The 14271-nt window shown below is 52.7% G+C and overlaps 1 protein-coding gene across 2 annotated transcripts in view; it reads left to right on the top strand.

Annotated features, from left to right (window-relative positions):
• Nucleotides 1-13705, top strand: part of FCGBP (Fc gamma binding protein) — a 43005-nt gene extending 29300 nt beyond the window's left edge. Inside the window, exons 13-20 of one of the 2 annotated variants that reach the window (XM_047711832.1) lie at nucleotides 179-795; nucleotides 1231-1774; nucleotides 2619-3190; nucleotides 3429-4002; nucleotides 5021-5220; nucleotides 9536-9919; nucleotides 13138-13405; nucleotides 13530-13705. In XM_047711832.1, the coding sequence (XP_047567788.1) occupies nucleotides 179-795; nucleotides 1231-1774; nucleotides 2619-3190; nucleotides 3429-4002; nucleotides 5021-5220; nucleotides 9536-9919; nucleotides 13138-13368 (3122 nt within the window). In that variant the 3' untranslated portion in view covers nucleotides 13369-13405; nucleotides 13530-13705. The remainder of the gene's footprint in view (nucleotides 1-178; nucleotides 796-1230; nucleotides 1775-2618; nucleotides 3191-3428; nucleotides 4003-5020; nucleotides 5221-9535; nucleotides 9920-13137; nucleotides 13406-13529) is intronic. The other variant, XM_047711833.1, reaches the window with a different exon arrangement.
• Nucleotides 13706-14271: the final 566 nt, after the last annotated feature.

The following is a 14271-nucleotide window of genomic DNA, read 5'->3' as shown; positions in this document are numbered from 1 at the left end:
TCTCTGTTTGGGTCTTTCTCTGTGTCCCTATCACTGTCTGTCGGTGTCTCTTGCTGTTCCCCTCAGTCCCTCTGTCTGTCCCTCTCTGTCTGCCTCTGTCTCCTCCCAATCCTCTAACTCCATCCCCTGATGCCATTCCCTCCCTTTCTCTCCCTCCCACTCTTCCGTCTACCCACAGAGATCTCCTGCCCTGAGAACAGCCACTACGAGCTCTGTGGCCCTGCCTGCCCGGACAGCTGCCCATCCCCTAACCCCCCCACGACGCCAAAGCCATGTGATGGCCCCTGTGCTGAGGGCTGCCAGTGCGACCCAGGCTTTGTGTGGAGTGCTGACCGCTGTGTTCCCCTGGATGGTGGCTGCGGCTGCTGGGCCAACGGCACCTACCACGAAGCTGGCAGCGAGTTTTGGGCTGACGCCACCTGCTCCCAGATGTGCCGCTGTGGGCCTGGGGGTGGCTCGCTGGTCTGCAAGCCTGCCAAGTGTGGGCTAGGGGAACAGTGTGCCCTGCTGCCCTCGGGCCAGCATGGCTGCCAGCCTGTCAGCACAGCGGAGTGTCAGGCCTGGGGTGACCCCCATTACGTCACCCTGGATGGGCACCGATTCGACTTCCAAGGCAACTGTGAGTACCTGCTGAGCGCGCCCTGCAAGGCACTGCCCACGGGAGCCGAGAACTTCACCGTCACTGTGGTCAACGAGCACCGGGGCAGCCAGGCGGTCAGCTACACTCGCAGCGTCACCCTGCACATCTACAAACACAGCCTGACTCTCAGTGCCCAGTGGCCCCGGCAGCTCCAGGTGAGGGGCCTGGAGCCAGGCAGGAGCACATGCCAGCCCTGGGGTTGTCTGGGACAGTCAGGAATTTGCTGTTCCCCCGATTACCTTGCATAGGTTAGCAAGGAATGATGCAGGGGTCGGAGTATAGGCCTTGGGGCAGGACGGCTTGGAGCAATGGCTTCCCCACTGGATAATTCCTTTAGTTTGGCCTTAGTTTATCCCGCTATAAAATGGGTGTAAGGAAAGTACCTGCTTCAGAGCGTTGTGTGAAGAAGCAGCAACCTCCTGTCTGCAGAGGCCTGTTATTACTACTACTGCTGTCATCATTATTATTACAAAGGGTAGATCCCGGGCTCAAGTTTCCACCCTATACCCCCAACCCCGTGGGTAGTGGAGCCAAAATTCGAACCCGTACCCGCACCGTTCACTCCCCCCACCCCTACCCCGTGCCCGCAGGTGGACGGCAAGCTCGTAGCGCTGCCCTACCAGCTGGACTCGCGCCTGAGCGCCTATGTGAGCGGCGCCGACGTGGTGGTGACCGCGGCCGCTGGGCTCTCTCTGGCTTTCGACGGGAACAGCTTCGTGCGGCTGCGCGTGCCGTCGCCGTACGCGGGCGCCCTCTGTGGCCTGTGCGGGAACTACAACCAGGACCCCGCCGACGACCTGAAGGCTGTGGACGGGAACCCAGATGGCTGGCAGGTGGGAGGCGAGGCTGGCTGCGGGGAGTGCGTGCCGGGGCCATGCCCACCGCCATGCACAACGGAGCAGCAGGAAGCCTTCGGCGGCCCGGACGCCTGTGGCGTGATCTCAGCCGCCGACGGCCCACTGGCGCCTTGCCACGCCCTCGTGCCCCCGGAGAAGTACTTCCAGGCCTGCTTGCTGGACGCCTGCCAGGCCCAGGGCCATCCGGGAGGCCTCTGCCCGGCTGTGGCAGCCTACGTGGCAGTCTGCCAGGCCGCGGGGGCCCAGATCGGCGAGTGGAGGCGGCCGGACTTCTGTCGTGAGTACTGATGCATGCATAGTCTACATAGTGGGGGTCTTCCTACCTCCCCCTTTCCAGGCCTCTAAGATAAGAGCCTTCTCCTCCACCATGGAGTTAGGCACCTCCTTGCCTCCCCTGAGCCAGATAGCTCCTGTCTGAAAAACGATCTTGGCGTACACACACTGCGATGCCCCAGGTCATACTGCAATGGGAGAGACTCAGATATACCTGGTCAGAAACCTCGGGTCCAGGATCCTCTCAGGGATTCAGGTGCTGATATCCTAGTCAGACAGACAGGGGTGGCTGGGCCCGCAGAAGCTACATAGCAAGATACAGCTGGTCAGGTAGAGGCTGTCCGGTACCCCTGGTGAGAGAGCCCTGGAGTTGGTCCCATGCACCTAGGCTGTTTCAAACCCTGAAAGACACAAGGTCAGACAGAATTGGTCTGATAACCTCAGACGGGGACTCTCCTGCCTAGAGGCACTTGGGCAGAGACTCCCAGGTAGAATCATGACCCTGACATAGCCCCAAGTAGATGGACATATACAGGTTCTTGGTGGGATCATCCAGGGCAGTTCTCCTCAGACACATTGCCTTGGTCAAATGTATCCCGTTAGCTTCATGCAATCAGACACCTATGGTCAGAGTCATGCTGACACCAACCTTGTCGGAGAGACTCTGTCAGAGGCCCCGGGTCAGACATCCACAAGCCAGGTAGACCCTGGTGGATTCCCACCAGACACACAAGACACATTTGGCCCCACACCCCACTCAGACTCACCTGGGCAGGTCCTCCCACTCTGCGCCTTCCCTGTGCCCCTCCCTTGCTGCTGCCTGGCTCATTCCCTCTTGCTCCCCACAGCCCTCCAGTGCCCTGCCAACAGCCACTACAAGCTCTGCGGCGACTCCTGCCCCGTGAGCTGCCCGAGCCTCTCCGCACCTGAGGGCTGTGTGCAGAGCTGCCGTGAGGGCTGCGTCTGTGATGCCGGCTTCGTGCTCAGCGGTGACACCTGCGTGCCTGTGGGCCAGTGTGGATGCCTCCACGAGGGCCGCTACTACCCGCTGGGCGAGTCCTTCTACCCAGGCCCTGAGTGTGAGCGGCGCTGTGAGTGTGGGCCGAGTGGCCAAGTCACTTGCCAGGGGGGCCCGGCCTGCAGGCCCTACGAGGAGTGCCGGGTAGAGGACGGTGTCCAGGCCTGCTACCCTACAGGCTGTGGACGCTGTGTGGTCAATGGGGGCCTCCACTACATTACCCTTGATGGCCGTGTCTATGACCTACATGGCTCCTGCTCCTACATCTTGGCCAAAGTCTGCCACCCACAGCCTGAGGATGAGGACTTTAGCATTGTGCTCGAGAAGGATGCGACCGGCAATGTCCATCAGCTGGTGGTGACTGTGGCTGGCCAGGTTGTGAGACTGGCTCGGGGGCCAAAGGTAAATGGACATGGCCTTACCCTGGGGATCTGAGCAGGACAGGGCCCACCCTGAGGGTTCTGAGGGGGCTATGACCCTGCCCCAAGGCAAGTGAGGGGGACAGAGATCTGAGGGTCTGAAGGGGACATGGTCCCACGCCAAAGGGCCTGCGAGGGGCATGGTTCCACCCCAGGAGTCTGAGGGGACCACTCCACCCGTGGTTCTGTGAGTCCCTGATCTCCCTGACCTTTCCACCTAGGTCACCGTGGACGAAGAGGCTGTGGCCCTGCCTGTGGCTGTGGGTCGCGTGCGGGTGACCGCCGAGGGCCGGAACGTGATTTTGCAGACGACCAAAGCACTGCGGGTTCTCTTTGATGGCAATGCCCATGTCCTCATATCCATCCCCAGCCCCTTCCGTGGCCGGGTCTGTGGCCTCTGCGGGAACTTCAACAGCAACTGGACCGACGACTTCGTCTTGCCCAACGGTGCTAAGGCCCCCAGCGTGGATGCCTTTGGAGCGGGGTGGCGGGCGCCCAGCTCCTCCCAGGGCTGTGGTGAGGGCTGTGGGCCCAGCGGCTGCCCCGTGTGCTTGGCCGAGGAGACAGCACCATATGAGAGCAACCAGGCCTGCGGTCAGATCCGGGACCCCCAGGGCCCTTTCGCGGCCTGCCACGCATTACTGAACCCCTCTGAGTACTTCCGCCAGTGCGTGTACGACCTGTGTTTCCACAAAGGCAACACCACCTTCCTCTGCCGCAGCCTGGAGGCCTACACGGCGGAATGCCAGGCAGTCGGTGGGACCGTGAAGACATGGAGGACAGGCAGCTTCTGCCGTGAGTGTCTGGGGGTCCCCTCGGAGGACTCCAGACTGCGCTCAAGGACACCCCCCTGACCTACTCCTGTCCTGTGTCTCAAGAGCAGTCCCTCCTTCTGGAAGGCTCCCCCCAGCTTCTCCCACAGCACACCTGCTGGCCTCCCTCCTTCCCCCTGAAGCCCTTCTCAGACTTCAGGGACCCACAGTCCTGAAATCGCAGACACAGTTCTTCCCCAGGGTTCATCCTCAGCCCTTTCTGTGGGGACCCTGGAGGTCAGGCAGGTCCACAGCTCACATGATAAAGCCTGAGTCTGTGGCTCACCTAGAGCCCCGGGATGGGACCATATGCCCTCCGATCCCCAGGCCAGGACGGTACCTCTCAGGTACCCCTAGTTAGGAGTATGTTTCCTTCAGACTCCCAGGGTAGGGCCGTGTCTCGCTCATCCTTCTCAGGACAGCACCCATGTCCAGAGCCATTACCCACCCCTGTAACCCTCGATTTGTATTCAGTGCTGACAGTAGACACTGTCTGTCTTCAGCCCCGACCAATCTCCTGACTGCCAGTCTTAGGGGTCCAGCAGCTTCCTGGACACTTTCCCCTGGGTGTTTTTAGGGTCTCTCACACCTGCTGTGTTCCCATATGACATCAGCATTTTACCCCAAACCTGATCCTCCCTTTCCCTGACCCCAGTCCGCATCTCCTGGCAGCCTTGCCATCGGCCAATTGCTCAGCCAGAGCCCAGGGCCTCATCCTAGAGGCTTGCCTTGGGTCCTTGCAACTCCCTGAGTTTGCCCCATCCTAGCCCTGGACCCCTCTGCCTCTGCTTCCCCAGTGCAGCCCTGACCATGCTATTGGACTATTGGTCCCTCTGACATGAACTCCACAGGGCAGGGCCCAAGGCTGTCTTGGCAGCTGGCATCCCCAGCACTGCCAACCGAGATCCTGGTTTGCGGGGAGGCCACAGTCAGTGTGGGGGTTGGGGCAGGGGGCCTCGCCCGCCCCCAAGCCTGACCCACCCTGCCTCTTTCCTGTACAGCACTGCAGTGCCCTGCCCACAGTCACTACTCCACCTGCATGCGCTCCTGCCAGGGCTCCTGTGCAGCTCTGTCCGGCTTCACAGGCTGCACCAGCCGCTGCTTTGAGGGCTGCGAGTGTGACGACCGCTTCCTGCTCTCACATGGCACCTGCGTCCCCATACAGAACTGTGGCTGCGCCCACAATGGCCACTACTTGCCGGTGAGGGCGGGCTGGTGGCGGGCAGGGAGGGTGGAAGGGCTCAAGGGAGACTCGAGGCTTCTGTGCCGACCCCCTCAAGGTTGGGGACAGAGGAGCCACCTCCATTTCCCAGCTCGGTGACTCAGTGCCAGTAAAGTCCTGGTATGAGTTTCCTGAGGCTGCTGAGACAAACGACCTTAAACTTGGTGGCTTCACGAACCAGAGAAATCTGTTCTCCCAGAGTTCTGAAGCCCAGCATTGGAAATCAGGGTCACTGGGGCAAAATCAAGGTGTGGGCAGGATGGCGCCCTTCAGAGGCTCTGGCGGAGAATGGCTTCCTCCCCCGCTCCCGCCCCAGGTTGTGATGGATGAAGCATTCCTCAACTGTGGTCACCTCCAATTTTTTCTTCTGTGTCGCATTTCCCTTCCTCTTCTGTGTGTGTGTCGTAAAATCTCCACGTGCCTCCCTCTTCTAAGGATACATGCGATTGCATTTAAGTCCCACCCAGATAATCCAGGACAGGCTCCCCATCTCCAAATCCTTAATTCATCACATCCACAAACACCCTTTTTCCATATAAGGTAACATGGACAGGTTCCAGGAATCGGGGCCTGACATATTTGGGGGCCCATTATTCGGCCTCCTCTAGTCCCCTCTCTGAGCCTCATTTTCTCCTTGGGGTTAATCATCATCCTGGCACCAGAGGTATTTGACAATCGGGTGCCATTGCGCCTGAAGGGTACTGCTGGGCCCCGGGCCTCACCTTCTGCCTCCATCATACAGTAAAAATACTGACAATTTACAACAGCACAGAAGGTGGGCAAGTTGGCAATCGTCTCCTGATGGAAGTTTAAAGTGAATTAGATTTATTTTTGTGCTTGATGTTTTCGGCGCTCTTGTGATGTCTCAAGTTTGTTATAGGTGTTACTTTATTTAGTGATCATAACACTCCTATGAGATGGGCACTATTGCGACAAGGAGAAGTCAGCCCAGGACCGTCCCTTAGCAAGTGGTGATGCTGGGATTTACACCCCAGCAGTCCGGACCCATCCTCTGAACAACTAGGCATTCTACATCCTCATCATATTTATCAAATAAAGGAAAGATGAACGACCACATCCCATCCTCATTTATCCCCATCATTTTATTAATGGCAGAAAGGTAGGCTAGAAGGCCAGAAAGTACAAGACTTCTGGGGGAGGAAATGCCAAACTTCTCCTTCCTCTGGGTGTCACCACCTACAGGAAGCCCTCCCTGATCCCCTAGGCTGGTTTAGGTATTACTGCAGTGCTTCCCCTTTCCCAGCCCTGACCAGTCTGCCTGTGCTAGAAGGTTTCTTGGATTTATGAGTCTAACATTCACCAGTAAGTCTGGGCTGGAGATACAGATGAGCGGGCCACCCATATAGAGATGGTATTTAGCTCTTTTGTTCTATTCATTCATTTCTTTTAATGTTTTCAGACTTTTATTTTTATTTTTTAATACTTAACATATAACATATTATTTGTTTCAGGGGTACAGGTCTGTGATTGATCAGTCTTAAATAATACCCAGTGCTCTTACAACACACACCCTCCCCAGTGTCCGTCATCCAAGTACCCCATCTTCCCAGCCTCCAGCAACCTCCCCTCCAGCAGCCCTCAGTTTTTTCCTAAGATTAAGAGTCTCTTATGGTTTGTCTCCCTCTCTGGTTTTGTCTTGTTTCATTTTTTCCTCTCTTCCCCTATGATCTTCTGCCTTGTTTCTTAAATTCCACATATCAGTGAGATCATATGATAATTGTCTTTCTCTGGTTGACTTATTTCACTTAGCATAATATTCTCTAGTTTCATCCATGCCATTACAAATGGCAAGATTTCATTTTTGATGGCCATGTAGTATTCCATTGTGTGTGTGTGTGTGTGTGTGTGTGTGTGTGTGTGTGTACACACACCACATCTTCTTTATCCATCCATCTGTTGATGGACATCTAGGCTCTTTCCATGGTTTGGCTATTGTGGACATTGCCACTATAAACATTGAGGAGCATATGCCCCTTAGGATCACTATATTTGTATCTTTAGGGTAAATACCCAGTAGTGCGATTGCTGGGTTGTAGGGTAGCTCTATTTTCATACTTTTTGAGGAACCTCCATACTGTTTTCCAGAGTGGCTGCACCAGCTTGCATTCCCACCAACAGTGTAGAAGGGTTCCCCTTTCTCCACATCCTCACCGACATCTGTCGTTTCCTGACTTGTTGATCTTAGCCATTCTGACTGGTGTGAGGTGGTGTCTCATTGTGATTTTGATTTGTATTTCCCTGATGTTGAGTGCTGTGGAGCACTTTTTCATGTGTCTGTTGGCCATCTGGATGTCTTCTTTGCAGAAATGTCTGTTCATGTGTTCTGCCCATTTCTTGATTGGATTATTTTTCTTTGGATGTTGAGTTTGATAAGTTCTTTGTAGATTTCGGATACTAGCCCTTTATCTGATATGCCATTTGCAAATATCTTCTCCCATTCTGTTGGTTGTCTTTTGGTTTTGTTGACTGTTTCCTTTGCTCTGCACAAGCTTTTTATCTTTAAGTCCCAATAGTTCATTTTCGCCTATGTTTCCCTTGGCTTTGGAGACATGTCTAGCAAGAATTTGCTGCGGCTGAGGTCGAAGAGGTTGCTGCCTGTGTTCTTCTCTAGGATTTGGATGGATTCCTGTCTAACACTGAGGTCTTTCATCCATTTTGAGTCTATTTTTGTGTGTGGTATAAGGAAATGGTCCAGTTTCATTCTTCTGCATGATGCTGCACAATTTTCCCAACACTGTTTTTTGAAGAGACTGTCATTTTTCCACTGGACATTCTTTCCTGCTTTGTCAAAGATTAGTTGACCACAGAGCTAAGGGTTCATTTCTGGGTTCTCTATTCAGACTTCTTTTTTTTAAGAATTCAAACTTAAGGAAACTTGCAAAAATCATATGAAGAACTCCTGTATACCTTTCCTTTAGGTTCTTGTTGACCTTTTAGCATGTTTGCTTTTTTTTTAAGATTTTATTTATTTATTTGAGAGAGAGAGGGAGAGAGAAAATGAGCGAAAGGGAGGGGCAGAGGAAGGGGGAGAAGCAGAGTCCCCACTGAGCAAGGAGCCCGATGTGGGGCTCAATCCCAGGACCCTGAGATCATGACCTGAGTCAAAGGCAGACACTGAACTGACTGAGCACCCCCCCGGTACCCCCTTATGCTTGGTCTATCATCCTTCCGTATAAGGGTATATGAATGTGTTTTCTGAACTATTTGAGAGTGATGCTGACATAGTGCTCCTTTACCCCCTAGTACTTTGGCTTGGCTTTCCTAAGAACAAGGAAATTCATTTACATGATTATGATGTGATTAATTTCAAAATCAGGAAGTGAACACTGACTCAATACTATATAAAGACTCCGTTTGAGTTTTACCAGTGGTCCCAGTGATATCCTCTACAACAATTACCCGCCCCTCCTGGGCCAGAGTCTAAAGGAGGATCAGACACTGTTTTTAGTTTTGTTGAGATTTGATGAGATCACCAGGTAGTGAACCCAAAGAGAGAAGGAAAAGGTCTAAGGGCTGCGCACTGAGCAAAGTAACAGTTACGGACTGGGGAGATGATCTGGGAGGTGAGGACGAACTTGAAAACGCAGGAAAAAGAGAGGAGCCAGTCAGATAGGAGAAAAAAAGTTATTTGCTGGAGTTGGGTTCCCAGGGCCCTGTGTTCTGGGCTGTGGGTGTCAGGACTCCAGGCTTTCTTCTTACCTGCTATCATTTGGCTTTTACTGGTTTACAAAATTACCCCAAAACATAGTGGCCTAAAACATCTACTTGCTGAGTTCATGATTCTGGGAGTCCGCTGTTCAGGCTGGACTCAGCTGGGTGCTTTCTCTGCTGTTCTGGAGCTCATGATACATCTCTAGCCCAGCGGTGGGTCTGCTGAGGGCTGGCTGGCATACAGTGGTGGCAGCTGGGATTGGTGTCTCTCTTCCGTGGGGTCTGATCCTCCAGCAAACTAGCCCACGCTTGTTCTTATGGCCAGGGACCCAAGAAAGAGAGAGAGAAGGGAGGAAGGAAGGGAAAGAGAGAGAGAGAGAAAGCTGTGAGGTCTCATGGGGTCCAACCTTGAACCTGGGGCGGCATTACTTCTGTTGCCTTATAACAACCAAAGTGTAGCGCTAAAGTGAACCCAGATTCCTAGGGGAAGGGGAAGTAAACTCCATGGCTCAGTGGAAGTTGCTGCCAAGTCACCCTGTATGGTTGCAGAGAGTCTGGGAGATTGTGGCCATGGGCGCCATCCACCGCACCCCGGCCACCTGGCCCCTCTCTCTATGCACAGATGAACTCCTCACTGCTGAGCTCAGACTGCCACCAGCGCTGTTCCTGCTCCCAAAGCACCGGCCTGACTTGCAAGGCATCCAGCTGCGAGCCAGACCGTGTCTGTGAGGTCCAGGCTGGGGCCCGGAACTGCTGGGCCTCCCAGGGTCTCTGTTCTGTCTCTCTGGATACCAGCCTCACCACCTTCGATGGGTCCCGCAGAGCTTTCCGCTCCCAGGGCATCTACGAGCTGTCTTCCCGCTGCCCGGGGCTACCAGACACCATCCCGTGGTTCCGTGTGGTGGCTGTGGTCCAGGCCTGCCAAGGCAAAGTTGAACCTGTGAATCAGGTTCACATCTTCTTCAAGGATGGGCTGGTGACTCTGAGCTCACAGAACGGAGTGTGGGTAAGCCTGGGCACAGGGGCATGTCTCCCTTGGGCTTTTGTCCTTCCTGCTGCCGTGCGCCTACAATCCTGGCTGCCCGTCTGCCATGTGTTTTCTTTATCCAGATCTCTGTAGTTCAGTCTCTGGATTGGTATTTGTCTCAGTATTTCAAACTTAGTCTGTTCTGGCTGCTTTCTTGAGGAGCAAAAACACACTCAAGCCAATCAGTCGTTTTGATCATAGCATTAATCGAAACTCTACTGGTTGTAAGCAGCAGAAATCCGAATCAGGTTGCCTTGAGCAAAAAGGAATTTCTTGGCCCCTAGAACTAGAAAATCCAGGGGTAGAGCCTCAGGCATGGCTGGATCCAGGTGCCCTAGTGGTATTATCTGGATTTGTACCTCTATCTTTTGGACTTGCCATTCACCAAATCAGTTTCATTCTCTGTGGTTCCCCACAAGGACAGGGACTATTATCTCCATTGTACACAGAGGATAAACTAGGGCCCAAGAAGCCCCAAGCATTCAGAGTGCCTGGGAGAGATCCAGGCTTTGAACCCACCAGCACCGGGCTCTATTCCCCACCATGTTGGTGGAAACAATGTCCTAGGGGTAACAAGGGGCCATGATCATGTCCAAGTGCAGTATTCAATAGGAACTTCTCCTGGACTCTGATGATGCCGGCCACTGATCCCTCCCTCACCTGTCCCTCAGCTTGCTTCTTGGGCCCCACTCAGGCTGTCATTGTCTGCCTCCATGAGTCTGTTCCAGCCATGGTGCCCCCTCCCTTCTGCCCCTTGACTTCCTCTCACGTACATTTATGTTTGCCAAACCCCATGGTTCTTGCCACCCCCGTTCCAGATTTCTCAGAGAGAATCTGGCCAAACTGAGGTCTGATGCTGACTTACGTTCCAATCATTCATGGCCCACACGGGAGAGCCCAAGACCCAAACATGGATGACAAGCTACACTAAAGTTCCCAGATGAGCATGTCCCTAGTTCTGTGGCCTTTTACTGGTTGCAGAGACATCCACTGGGGTCTTCTAGGTTCAGTGGAGAGAGACAGCCAATGCTCCACACACACACACACACCCCTTGGTGGATGGTCTGCAAACCCCCACCACCGCTTGGAGATGGGCGAAGACTCAGCCTTGCTGGAAGCAGGGAGGTTTGCATTCTCTCTTTCCGATAATCTGAGCCAGTCATTCCTTTTCTCAAGCCATCTCCTTGATCCATAATTCAGGTTAACAGACCCCTACTCTTGACCTCCCCCTTGCCCTTCTACTGAGAGAAACAGTTCTCTACAGAGCAGACAGATGTTCGAGAAATGGGAATCAGATCAGGTGGAAAACTCTACGGTGGCTTCCTAGAGCAGCATTCCAAACTCAAGCCACCTCCCTTCATTGGCCTACATACAAGGTTTTGTGTGATCTGACTCCTGCTGGCTTCCAACCCTGTTTCCCGTAACTCCATCCCTCGTTAGCTATGCTAATGATAGCCCAGGCCGACCTTTCAGTAAATCAGGCTTGTTCTCGCTTCAGACCTTCACATGTGCTGTTCCTACTGCTGCAAACCTCTTCACCCAGGCAGACTAGGTTGACACCTTCTCATCCTCCAGATCTCAGTTCCAGCACTGCTTCTCCAGAAAGGCCTTTCCTGGCCACGTACAAAAGTTCCTCCTCTCTATCCCGGTCTCCATGCTATCGGGGTCTTTGATTTCCTTCAAAACACTTCTCGCTTTCTGTAGTCACCCATTATTTGTTCGTGTTTCTTGCCTTTCTTCATCACTAGAATATAATCCTTAGGTGGGCAGTGGTCCCATCCATCTTGGTCATCACTTTGTCCCCAGTACCCAGAATGGGGCCTGGCCACCCAAGAGGATTCCCAGGAAAAGGTTGTTTTTGTGAATACATTCAGCCCTGTTCCGTCTACAACAGACCATGCACTGAGTGACAGATGATTCAGACCAAAGCTTAAAGCCTGGTAAAACTCTGCATCCACCCCTCCAGCTATCCTTCACTGCATCTCTCTCTTTCTTTCCCTTCTTCCAGCCATCTATTTTTCTACCTGTTTCCTTTTTCCCCTTTCTCCCTCCCTCCTTTTTCCCTCCCTCCATTCCTTCTTTCCTTCTATCCACCCACCTATCATCCATTCACCTACCAGTTGTGGGAGGCCACGGTAAGGCTTGAGATGAGAACCAAATCAGGCCCTGACTTGTGCCTCCTTTAAAGGCTGAATAGCCAAACAAAAGGCTTAGGTCGATAAAGTCGAGTAGCACTGAGAAAGGGTCTGGTTTGGTTCTCGTCTCAAGCCTTACCGTGGCCTCCCACAACCAGTCCATACACCCATCCATCCCCTCATCCATCCATCCATCCATCATCCATCCACCTACAAGTCCATCCATCCATCTGTCCATCCATCAATCCATGCATCCACCCACCCATCATCCATCCACCCACCAGTGTGTACACCCACCCATCCACTCATCCAACCAACCACCATCCACCTACCAATCCATCCATCCATCCATCTATCCAGGCAATATCTACCTATCTTTCCAATCAACTGACAGAGGAACAGACAGAAATCATTTATTTAAAAAGAACTTTAATTCAAAGAAGTTTCTCTAGGGAGTCTAGCTCTAGAAGGATTAACTCATCAATGAAAACAAACAACAGTTATTTAAAGGAAAAATCTCATACAATTCCCAAGGTTACTGAGTCCACAGCTTATGACAGAGGAACTGTAATTTTCTCACATGATTGTGATACTTTCTAGATCATTACTTGTCTTCAGACATCAGCATTGAGAAAATAAAGCATGAAGTTGCTTTTGTTAGGGAACCAGTAACTTACAGGACACATACAAGTGTGTCCTATACTTTATTTTGAAAAAGAGAACCGGAAAGGATGATGCTGGGGTTGGATTGTGTGTTTATCTCTCTGGTATAAAGTGCTCCTCGCCACCCCAGGTGCCCTCGAGATGTTTTTTGCATCCTTACTTATCCATTGACCCATCTCTCTGTCAACTGTCTTTCCTTTTAACCATCTGTCCAAATCTCCAGCTAGCTTATGTATGCATCTGTCCATACCATGCCTCTATCCATGTCTTTGTCTCCTTTGGCACCCGTGTTTCTGTTTTTGCTCCTTGAACTTGTTTTCCTGCTTGGAGGCTCCTTCCTGGTAACCCTCCAGTTCTTTTGTGGCTCTAGTCTCACCTTGTTTCCCCTACCACCACCAGGTGAATGGTATCCATGTGGCCCTCCCAGCTGAGTTATCAGCATCTGTGTCCATACATAAGAATCCCGATGGCTCCTTGAGCGTTAACCAGAAGGCAGGGGTCCAGGTATGGCTTGACCTCAAAGGGAAGCTGGCTGTGATGGTCAGCAAAGCCCATGCTGGGAAGCTATGTGGGGTCTGTGGAAACTTTGACGGGGACCAGACCAATGACGAGAATGACTCCGGAAAATGACATCGGACATCTGGAGAATGCAGGACTTCTCCCCATGGTGAGGGATATAGCATGGAAACCAGGCTACTTGGGGCAGGGGTACCTGGGTCCTCATGGGAAGTGGGCAGTCGGGGTAAGTGCTCAGTCTGCAAGAGGAAATGCTAAGAGTCTGTCTCTTACAGTGACAGCTGGTCAGTCATCTACTGGGAATGAGGACTTCAGGACCTGACCTTCCTGGAGACTGCAATAATTGGGGGGTGCACAGTGTCCATGTGTGCCCCTACACTGTTGTATCCCTTTGATGAGTCACCAAGGCCAACTGCAAGAGCACTGAATAAATATCTCAGGCTAAGCTGCATGCCAGTGTGTCTGTCTCATGCCTCCTCCTCCCCGACTTTCCTTCTTGTATGGCAGCTGCCAGATGCCTGCACAATAAATTTGGGGGTGAAAAGATGGATGGATGGGTGGATGGATGGATGGGTGGATGGATGGGTGGGTGGATGGATGGGTGGGTGGATGGATGGAGGGATGGAAGGATTATGGGTGGGTAGAAGGGAGGAGAAAGGGAGGGAGGGAGGAAGGAGACATAGATGGGCAGATGGTGGGTGGAGAAATGGGAAGATAGGGACATGGATAATTAAAAGAGTAGATGAGAAGATGAACAATTGGATGGAGGGAAGGAGCCAAAAATAGAAAGATGGATGAATAGATTCCAGCTTTATCATTTATAGTCCAACAAGTTAATTTCTCTGTCACTCAGTTTCCTCGTATGTCTTAGTCTGTGCAGCTGCTAAAACAAAATACCACAGAATGGATGCCTTATAAAGAGCAAACATTTATTTCTCACCTTTCCAGAGACTGGGAAGTCCAAGGTCAAGGCACCAGCGAACTCAGTGTCTGGCGAGAGGCCTCTCCCTGGTTCAT

This window comes from Lutra lutra, chromosome 17, assembly GCF_902655055.1.
Source record: "Lutra lutra chromosome 17, mLutLut1.2, whole genome shotgun sequence".
Classification (NCBI taxonomy): Eukaryota; Metazoa; Chordata; class Mammalia; order Carnivora; family Mustelidae; genus Lutra; species Lutra lutra.
The sequence above is the reverse complement of the archived record's forward strand: the minus strand, read 5'-3'. Positions and strand labels throughout refer to the sequence as shown.